Here is an 11,424-nt window from a genome sequence, read left to right on the forward strand (position 1 = left end):
TGCAGCAACGAAACGGTCCAAAACGCCCCAAAACATGAGTTTAGGGTCCAATGGGGTGGATCGGATGTGTTCGTTGTGAAAAATTTAGACATGACTTCGTGGCACGAACTTATGCACTAATTGCACCAATTCAGCCCGTTTTGCAACAACTTCCGTGCAGTATCGAAACAGTCCAAAATGCCCCAAAATATGAATTTAGGGTCCAATAGGGTGGATCGGGTGTGTTCGCTGTGAAAGATTCTGACATGACATCATGGCACAAACTTGTGCACTAATTGCACCAGTTCGGCCCGTTTTGTGCCGACTTTCATGCAGTAATAAAACGGTCCGAAACGCCTAAAAACATGAGTTTAGAGTCCAATCGGATGAGTTCGTTGTGAAAAAATAGGACAAGACTTTGTGGCACAAACTTGTGCACTAATTACACCAGCTCGGCCCATTCTGCACCTACATTCATGCAGTAATGAAATGGTCCAAAACGCTCCAAAATATGAGTTTATAGTCCTATTAGACCTGATCATGGGCTGCCCAACCTGACCCGCCCGAAAAAACCCAACCCGACCCAACTCGACCAATGTATGGGCCGAGCTTGGGGCAAAATTTTTAACACAAAACCCGAAAAAGCCTAACCCAACCTGACCCGAAAATTATACTTAAAAAATCCGGTTTTACCAGACCCGAACCTAACCCGACCTGACCACATGTCGGTACGTTCATTGTGAAAAATTCCAACACGACTTCATGGCATGAACTTGTGCATTAGTTGCACAAGTTCGGCCTGTTTTGCATAGAATTTCTTGTAGTATCGAAACAGTCCAAAACACTCCACAACATGAGTTTAGGGTCTAATGGAGTGGATCGGGTGCATTCATTGCGAAAGATTCCGACACGACTTCGTGGCATAAACTTGTGCACTAATTGCACCAGTTCGGCTCATTTTGCACCAACTTTCGTGCAGTAATGAAACGATCCAAAACGCCCCAAAACATGAGTTTAGGATCCAATCGGGTGGATCGGATGCATTCGTTGCGAAAAGTTCTGACAAGACTTCATGGCACGAGCTTGTGCACTAAATGCACTAATTCGGCCCATTTTGCAGCGAATTTCTTGTAGTAACAAAATAGTCCAAAATACCCCAAAACATGAGTTTAGGGTCCAATGGGGTGGATCTGGTGCCTTCGTTGCGAAAAATTCTGACATGACTTCGTCGCATGAACTTGTAAAATACTTGCACCTGTTTGGCCCGTTTTGCAACAACTTCTGTGTAGTAAAAAAACATCCGAAATGCCCCAATACATGAGCTTAGGATCCTTTGGGGTGGATCGGGTGCGTTCGTTGCGAAAGATTCTGACATGACTTTGTGGCACGAACTTGTGCACTAATTGCACCAGTTCGGCCCGTTTTGCATCGACTTTCATGCAGTAACAAAACAGTTTGAAACACCCCAAAATATGAGTTTAGGGTCTAATCAGGTGGATTGGATGGGTTCATTGTGAAAAATTCTGACAAGATTTCATGGCATGAACTTGTGCACTAATTGCACCAGTTCGGCCCATTCTACACCTAATTTCATGTAGTAACCAAATGGTCCAAAACGCTCCAAAATATGAGTTTACAGCCCAATGGGGTGGATTGGGTGCATTCGTTGCAAAACATACACGACTTTATGGCATGAACCTCGGCATCAGTTGCAGGCCCATTTTGCACCGAATTTCTGGCAGTGATGAAACGGTCCGAAACGCCCCAAAACATGAGTTCCAATCAGGTGGATCGAATGCGTTCGTTGTGAAAATTTTTGACAAGACTTCATGGCACGAACTTGTGCACTAATTGCATCATTTTAGCCCGTTCTACACCTACTTTCATGCGGTAACAAAACGGTACAAAATACCCCAAAACATAAGTTTATATATAGTCAAATGGGGTGGATCGGGTGTGTTCATTGCAAAAAAATTCTGACGCGACTTTCTGTCATGAACTTGTGCATTAGTTGCACCCGTTCGGCTCGTTTTGCATCGAATTTTTTGTAGTAATGAAACGGTCCGAAATGCCCCAATACATGAATTTCTTGTTGCAAAAAATTCCGACATGACTTCGTGGCATGACCTTGTGCACTACTTGCACCAGTTGAGCCTATTTTGCAACGACTTTCGTGCAGTAATGAAATGGTCAGAAATGCCCCAAAACCTGAGTTTAGGGTCGAATAGGGTGGATCGGATGCGTTCGTTGCGAAAGATTCTGACACGACTTCATGGCAAGAACTTGTGCACTAATTGCACCAGTTTGACCTATTTTGCACCAACTTTTGTGCAGTAACAAAACGGTCTGAAACACCCCAAAATATGTGTCAGACCCGAGGTCACTGGACTGCGCACATAGCATAGAATATTCTGGAATAAAGGATCCTACCTTTGTAATTTCAGATTGGTTATTATCTCCATATTTGCAATTGAGTTGCTTGTTCTTCGATTGCTTGCATGACAAATGACCTAGTAGCCGGGTGTTGCGGTCCACAGGATCGTGGCAGCCGTTGGAGTTGGTGTATTGATAGCTAAGGCGCAGCATCCTTGAAAGGTTGTAGTTGGACCGTGAACGTCGTCTCCATCCACCAATCGAGTTATTCGTCATCTCTCACTGAAAGATCGGGAATAAATCCTAGCGGACTTCCAATCCTTCGCTATTTTTTTAATTTTCTATAGTCCAGAAAAAGCTAAAAAAATATTTAGTAGATTAGTTTACTCACAATCCAGTAGGCCCTTTGAGCCTTTACTTGTACTGCTTACACTAAAAAAATTATTTAATCTATGACGATTAAATTTCATCATAAATTACTGATAAACCGTTATAAAACAACACCTGTGACGATCTCAAATTTTGTGATGTATTAAGCTTCACAGATTACACCGCGTGATGTTTTAACGAAATCATCATAGGTTAGTTTAATCCATGAGGTTTTAAAACCGTCATAAAATATCCTCGGGCCCAGCAGCCCAACTCAAGCCCATTTTATGTGACGAAAATAAACGTCACGGATTCAATTGCCATGTCACACATAGATGATATGGAGGATGACGTGGTTGATGATGTGGATGGTGATGTTGACGTGTCTGGTGACGTGGCCAATGACATGGCAGCTGACATGGCAATGATGTGGTTTGGGGATGACATGTACATTGACATGGCTAATGACGTGGCTGATAACGTCACCACCACAGCCTATTTGTGGACAGGCCCAATTCAGAGTTGGGCACTAAGATGGGCCAAATTTAGCAATACACAGCCCAAATAAAAAATTAGCCCACCGGTTTTCCTATCCCATGTGTCAAAACAACACTTCCAGCCAGAAATCACAGCAAACAAAAAATAAAACCCATTTTCAAGAGAACGCATCAATTGCTTAATTAGTACAATAATTAATTACAACAATACACAATAATTATATTTACATATTACACAAATATTAGGCAGGCACAGAACAGCACTTTTGTAGCACTTTGTAGACTAACAGCAATTTTTCTCCACTCCAAATGATTTGGTAGGTAAAGTAAATCCGATTAGTATATAGGAAGTATATAAGCGTCGCTAAATACTAAGGTAGTAGATTTCAGATTACATAGGACCACACTGGTTTATAAACATTTTGTAGCTAGCACCATTTTATTCTAGAATCTATTTTTCCGTGATAATCAATGCACAATTAAGTGATCAATCAACCTATAAAGCCAAATGTTTCGTTTTTTAACTTAGGGAAATGAACACTAGTAAACTCTGAACAAATGGTTAAGCAAAAAGATTTAACAATCTAAAATACTTATCACTAGCCTATAGATCGAGCGTACGCGCAGCTATTCACTTACAGAAAATGGCCAAACAAAAAGAATTAACAAACATGGTATATTGGATCAGATAAAGCAATGACACAAGCAAACAAGCATGATATATTGGATCAGATAACACAAGCATAGTATATTGGAAAAGGCAATGCAGCACTTACTGGATGAAGCTCCAGGATTCATTCAGTGTTGGAGATTTAGGATTCGGTTTCACCAGCAACAGCACCTGCACACCAAAAGTAAAGAAAGATCAGAGTCAGAGATGAGTACTTCAGCAATGAGTAGTGAGATAAATAATTACTTCCTCTTCCTAGAAGCTAGAGAAAATTGAGCCATATCAGTACCCATCAGCTAGAGAAATTTTAGTGTTTCTAGCAGAGGAGACAAAAAAAATGCAAGATCGAGCATCAGAAAGTGAGTATTCTCACATATCGAAGTGTTGCTACCTTCAGCTCGATGTTCATGAGCTTACTGGGGAATTTGCATGGCAGGTTGTAGAGCGGCGTGCCCTGCATCAAAATTGTGACGAGAACAAATAGTAATTACTAGTATGCCGAACAAATGTAGAAAAGGCACTAACGAAGAAGCTTTGGCTGGTAACAAAGTTTTGGCAGGTATGTTTGTAGAGTAGATGACAAGGAGGTTCACAGTGAGAAAAAATTACCCCTAAACAACATGCAGTACTAAGTAAGATGTGCTAACGAAGGAACATATAATAGCACAGCCATGCACGGGCACCCTTTCTTCTGTACAGGAAATGCCAAGACTTCATCAGTAATACCAAACTAGTGCCAACTCGGCGAATCGGTTCATCCCCACCTACCAATCTATCATATCTTCATTAACAACACTAAGTGAACCCAAGACTACACAGAAGCATAATTACTAGAAAATGATAATTGGATGCAACAAACCACTTGCACAATGCACAATAATCATTAGTGCAAAATACAGTTAATTAGTTTGTCCAATTTTATAGCATAGAAAAAGGGAATTGCAATGAGGATCGGGGAATGTATAATCTAAGACCTGCTTGCTGCTTGGAAGCCGCACCAGCATCCCAGCTCCACGCGCCCCGCGCTAGCCTCCAGGCTCCAGGCACCACCGCGTGCCCGCGCCGTGCCACCGCCTGCGCGGAGGCCAAGCTCCAGAGGCTGCCGATGCGCGGCTCACCCACGCGAGGCCGCCGGCCTCTACGTGTCTGAGCCACACTAGAGGACAAGTCAGGCGGTGCCTAATTCCAAGACGCGTCGAAGACTGTCAAGGTCATCTTTGGCAGCAAATCGGGCTTCACTTCCAAATGAGCCCAAAAGCTAACACTATGCGAGATCTTTTCTATTGAGCTAGCAGTACCACGACCACTCCAATGGTCGGAGGTCCTGATGAGGATATCACCTGCTCGAATACAACCACATTGGCAACTTTTGATTCAAAGGTGAAATAATTCTTTGTTATGATTGTATTTGATAGATTTGATGAATTAATGCTACGCCATGATGTGTGTTCATTGTCATTTTTAGAAATATATACATGGATCAAAAAGAATATTAAACACACATGGAAGGCATGGAGGACCAAAGAAGTTGATTGGAGACCAAGTCCAAGTATTCCTAACGTCCTCCACCAAGCCACCACGTCACTTTTGGCCCAAGAAAAGAAAGAGATCAAATCCAACACGTTTGAGGGCTGGATTCGGACTGCAGGCCGGCGACAACTTGTGACGATGCCACGACTTCATCCGGATTCTGTTTTGAGCGTTCAAGTACTTGATGGAAATCTTATAAAGTCTACTTTCATATGGATCCGGACTCATATCTATATCTTCTCCAAGACGGCCGCAATCGTTGATCTGCAGTAGAAACCTTTTCTGTCCATGGTGCTGCGTCACCTGATTTTGACCTGGTGGGCCGTGTATAAAGTGGGGCCTAATAGGAGTGCATCCTAGGTTTAGGGATGACCCCCACCACGTGCTGGTCATTCTCCGCCCTCCCATATACCTCCATAGCTGACACAAACAGATTGGATTTTGTTTTGTTGAAAGTTTAGCTATTGCTATTTGCTTATCGACTAGATCATCCGTTCTACTCGATATTTGCAATTGAGTTGCTTGTTCTACTTGTTCTTGCTTATTCTTCGATTGCTTGTAGAATGAGTACCCTAGTGGCTGGGTGTTGTGCTCCACAAAATTGCAGCAGCCGTCGGAGTTTGTGTACCGGTTGCTAACGTTCAGCGTCCTTGGAAGGCTGTAGTCGGGCCGTGAACATCGTCTCCATCCACCAATCGATTTATCCATCCCCTCTCATGGAAAGATCGGGAATAAATCCTAGCGGGTTCACATCAGGTCCCTATCTTGTTTTCAAGAGATGATCCATGGACTAGCTTCTCAGAGCCGGGAAAATTTCTGCTCGTGCTGGATCCTATGGTGGCTAGCGTTAGGCTCACCAGAGTACTCATCGACGGAGGAAGCGGCCTCAATCTTCTCTTCGCAAGTACCTTGCAAAAGATGAGCTTGGACATCACGGACATGCTCACCCCAAGCAAAGCTCCCTTCTATGACATCATGCCAGGGAATTTGGGTACACCACTCGAGACTGTGACCCTCCCGGTGACCTTCGACACGAGGGAGAACTACAGGACCAAATACATCAAGTTCGAGGTGGCAAACTTCGAATCTTTGTACCACGCCATCCTGGGAAGACCCGCATTGGCCAAGTTCATGGCCATGCCCCACTACGTCTACGTACTTCTCAAGATGCTAGGAAGGAGTGGCGTGCTCACCTTCCGTGGAGACTTGAAGAAGTCGTATGACTGCGACCAGGAGGCTATCGAGTATGCTTCGACATCGCGCGTGCTGAATCCTTCTTTAGAAGTACTCGTGGCCGCTCAACAACTCTCCTAGTCAGGCCTGGAGATCCTGACTAAGAAGGCGAACCAGACAAATATAAAGGCTACTAGGGAAGTCACCCTCAAAGCAATCCAGCTGCAAGAAGGTGACCCGTCCAAGATAGCCCTAATCGACACAGGGCTCGATGACAAATAGGAAAGCGCGCTCATCAGTTTCCTTAGGGCTAACGGAGACATATTCACATGGAAACCAGCGGATATACCAGCCGTGCCCAGGAAGTTGATCGAGCATAGACTAAAAGTAAACACTAAGGCTGTTCCTAAGAAGCAGCGACTTCGTAGGTTTGCTCCAGATAAAAGGGAGGCGATAAAAAAGGAGATAGCTAAATTATTCGCGGCTGGCTTCATGAAAGAGGTGTTCCACCCAGAGAGGTTTGCTAATCCTGTTCTTGTAAAAAAGAAGAATAATAATGAATGGAGGATGTATATCAATTATACCAACCTCAACAAGCACTGCCCAAAGGATCCTTTCGGGCTACCACGCATCGACCAAGTCATTGATTCCATTGCCGGTTGCGTACTACTTTGTTTCCTTGATTGCTACTCGGGCTGCCATCAGATTGCCCTCAAGGGAGAAGACCAGATCAAGACTGCTTTCATCACCCTGTATGGTGCATATGCTTATACGACCATATCCTTTGGGTTGAAACATTCAACATCCTATGGAAGTTCCGATGGAAGCTCAACCCAACCAAGTGAGTCTTTGGTTTACCATTTGAGAACTTACTTGGTTTTATCATCAGTCACCAAGGGATTGAAGCCAATCTGGAGAAAATCACTGCCATCAGCGATATGGGAGCTCCAGCTATGGCAGAACCGCCTGAATTATTCCGGCTCAAGTGCGCTATTCATCGCTATATAGCCAATACTAACTCAACGCACTTCAAACGGAACAACCCATTGGTCTGTCGAGTCTCCGCTTGATTCAAACACGGTTCAACAGGATCAAAGCAGGTTTATCTCGCACGAAGGCGAGTATACAATCACATCACAGCTCACCAACTTTTAATTATAGAATATTAAACATTATTACAAACCATTTCAAACTTTTATTAAATTTATACAAGCATTGTTTAAAGTGACAAGCTAAACAGCTTGTCCAGCTTCACAGCGGAAGGAAATAAACACGTGACTACACACATCGCGAAGGTTGACATCATGCTCAGCCCAAAGCCTGGTATCACTCAGAAGGGTCACTGCCAGCCGGGGACGGATCCCACTCCACGGACCAGCCATACGGAACAGAAGTTGGCCATGCAGAGCTATCCGTGGGGTTCTCGAAGGTTATACCTGAAAAATTCACTAACAAGACTGAGTATACTAATACTCAGCAAGGCTTACCCGAGATTAGGGTATACTTTGCCCATAACTAGACTCATGAAGGCTTGTAACGGTTCCAGGTTTAATTTCAGCTAAAAAGCAACAAAGAATATGAACTAATTTCTCATATTTTAGCTGTCAGGTTCTAGTTTCATTAATCATTCTAGGTTAGCACCTATACTAGACAATCAATGTAGAGATTAACATCCATCCAGATTATTTCATAATGATTATTGTTCTTACTCTATGTGGTAGAAGGAATAAGCAGTCTCAATCTCCGCGAGAAACGGACGATTCTGAATCGAATTTCATAACCTTGCAAGGATAAACCTAACTCATACGCTTGGAACATCCAAAGATTATTCCAAAGCAACCGTTTCCCTCATATTCCGGGTTATGGATCAGGGCCACCACAAGCGACTGCAGGACCGTACGCACACCAATTGTGCAGGACATACGTCTATAGCATGTGGCAGAACCAACCTGAATTATACCGGCTCAAGTACGTGAGTCCATTCCTGAGGGCTCCAACGTGCTTCAAACGGTATAATCCCTTGGCCTGTCGGGTAACGTCCCGATAAACCACCGATACACAGGATCAAATAAGGTTACCTCACACGAAGGTGAGTCCAGAGATACAATCATCATCATATTTTTACATTACAAGGATTTATATTACAAGAGTTTCCAAAAGAAGTACGAAGTTTCAAGTCTAGAGAAAAGATTACAAACCGTTAAAGCTATGGCTTTTAGCAGCGGAAACATACGCAATAATTTACGGCACGTCGTCAAGACGGATGTCATGCTAAGTCCAGGCACGACATTACTCGGTATCATCAGTGTTGGCCAGGGATGGATCTCACTCCGTGGACCAATCTCATGGAAGAGCACAGGGCCAAGACAGGGGAAGAGTAGGGGCTTCAAAGACTTTACCTGAAAAACATAAAACTAGCAAGGCTGAGTATACTAATACTCAGCAAGGCTTACCCGGGATTGGGTATACTTTAGCCCATAACTAGACTCATGAAGGCATTGTAAGGGCTCTGGGTTTATTTTCAGCTGAAAAGCAACAAAGAGTATAACCTACTTTCAAGTTTTAGCTTTCAGATTCTAGCTTTATTAGCCATTCTAGGTAAGCACCTATACTAAACAAGCAAGATAGAGATTATCATTCATCAAGATTATTCCATCAACAATTACACTTTTTACTCGATGTGGCAGAAGGAATAAGCAGTCTCAACCTTTGTGAGAGGCGGACGATCCGAATCGAATTTAACCCTTGCAAGGTAAACCTAACACACACGCCTGGAATGCCAACAGGGCGTTCCGAAGCAACCGTTTCCCTCATATTCCGGGTTATGGATCGGGGCCACCACAAGCGACTGCAGGACCGTACGCACATCACTCGTGCAGGACATACGTCTGTAGCGTGACTACAAAACCCGTATTCCTGTCTGCCATGCAGAACGTACTCCCACACGTCGGTGCGTGTAAACATAAAATAAAAGTCGAGTGGTGGAGACGCGTTCCATTCGCCGGGCCAATCGGGTACTAGGCTTACCGCTTACCATATTTCGCGGCATGTGGCTAGTACTTTCAAACGCTTAGCCACCACTACCACACACTGCGACCTTAACATCTTTTATCAAAACAAACAGGGTAAACCTCCAGGTCATGATACTGCGCATGACCTTGTCCATTATCCTTATGATGATTGCAAAATAGTAAACATGCAACTCCTATATCGCGCGAGTGACAGGAAATCACTCGACTTTTGCCGGTCCTATTAGCAGAGCATCTATTCGATAAGGACTCAGGCACAATACATCGATTCCTAGTATCAATGCATCTAGGGTTCCATTTCAACTCCTAGACTTAATGCAAGATATAATATATAAGTATAAAATTGTAGTAAATTGAAATACTGGGTTATGCAACGGGGCTTGCCTTCTTGAGTGGGGTTGGGGGTAGGAGTGTCAAAGATTTCCGAACCGTGGTTTGGAGCTTCAGTTAGAGCCTCAGCGACGTTTATCGGGTCTTCAGAAAACTCTTGGTCTTATTCCAGGACTAGCTCGTAGTCTCCGTCGTCGAGCGTTGCTGACTCTACATGATATGAAACGATTTAAGTGAGATGGTTCTTAAGTTAAGGATTTCACTTCATGATAAAGTTGCAATCCAAAAAATTAATCAATATAAACTCATGAAGCAGGGGGGGGGGGGTTTGATCCCAAGCTACCATTTAAACTTAAGTTAAGGGTATATTAATGGAATTACTTTGAAGTAATTTGAAAAGTTTTATTTTTATTTTAAAAACCATAAAGGTTCTAACCTTGAATTTTTGTGGTTAAGTTTATTTTCATTAGATAAGCTTCTTGTGAATTTTTCATAATTTTCTGGAAACAGAAACTAAAACCTTTGAATTTGAATTCAAACTTCAAGTTTAAATTCAAATCTTGATTAAACAGAACTTTAAATTCTTGAAAATTTAATTATGAACTAATTATCAACAAATTAGATTATGGTAAAAGTATCTAAACAGAAAAGCCTTAGGAACATGCTTAAACAAATTCAAACCACTTCAAATTTGATTTGCAAAAATTTAAAAGAACCTAAACTACAAAGCAATACTAAGCATGAAATTTTCACATAAGCTTACTCATGACCTAGACAGGCTTCATACCAAAAATCATAAGAAAATAAGTTTACATACAAAAGTTATTTCCAAGATACCCTTTTCCTTAACTTTTGAATAACTTTGAAATTATTTAGTTTCAAACCAAACTCTATTAACCAACGTTGTAGAGCTTGACTTCTAGTTTCCAACAAAACTGGTTTGATAATTTTTGGAGTTTCCTACAATTTCCTATTAATTTTACAAGTTGACAGCTAACACTAAACAAGAGACTTGCAAAGAGGCCCTCGGTTTCTTGCACAGGGGACCCTAGAACAGGAAAAGAAATTGCAGATGTGCTTGTGATATCCAGGTAGTTAGATAACTAGATACTAAGTTTAGGTGCAATATATGTAAGCAGGATAATGTATACAAGTTGTACAAAGCATAGGGGTATATTTGTAAATTATGAATTTTATAAGTTCTTATATGCAAATGTGTGAAAATGTGCATAAGTGTTAAAATTTCAGTTGGCTATCAAAAAGAAAAGAGCAAAAGTTAAATAAACACTAAGGAAAATAGACTTTATATGAAATTAAGGACCTCTGTGTAATTATTACAAACATATAAGGATTTACATGTGAAGTGGTAAAAGATAAAAGTAAAACTCAGTTTTACTTAAGGACTAAAGTGCAAAAAGAATTAGTCATGATTACTGCAGGAAAATTTGCAAAAAAAGACCCTAAGCATTAAAGC

At 42.1% G+C, this 11,424-nt stretch overlaps 1 protein-coding gene across 1 annotated transcript; it reads left to right on the forward strand.

Annotated features, from left to right (window-relative positions):
• Positions 1-6,357: 6,357 nt before the first annotated feature.
• Positions 6,358-6,732, forward strand: LOC112900498. The gene has a single exon (XM_025969359.1). The coding sequence runs from the start codon at positions 6,358-6,360 to the stop codon at positions 6,730-6,732; it is 375 nt and encodes a 124-aa protein (XP_025825144.1).
• The last annotated feature ends 4,692 nt before the right edge of the window (positions 6,733-11,424 follow it).

This window comes from Panicum hallii, chromosome 7 (assembly GCF_002211085.1).
Source record: "Panicum hallii strain FIL2 chromosome 7, PHallii_v3.1, whole genome shotgun sequence".
NCBI lineage: Eukaryota > Viridiplantae > Streptophyta > Magnoliopsida > Poales > Poaceae > Panicum > Panicum hallii.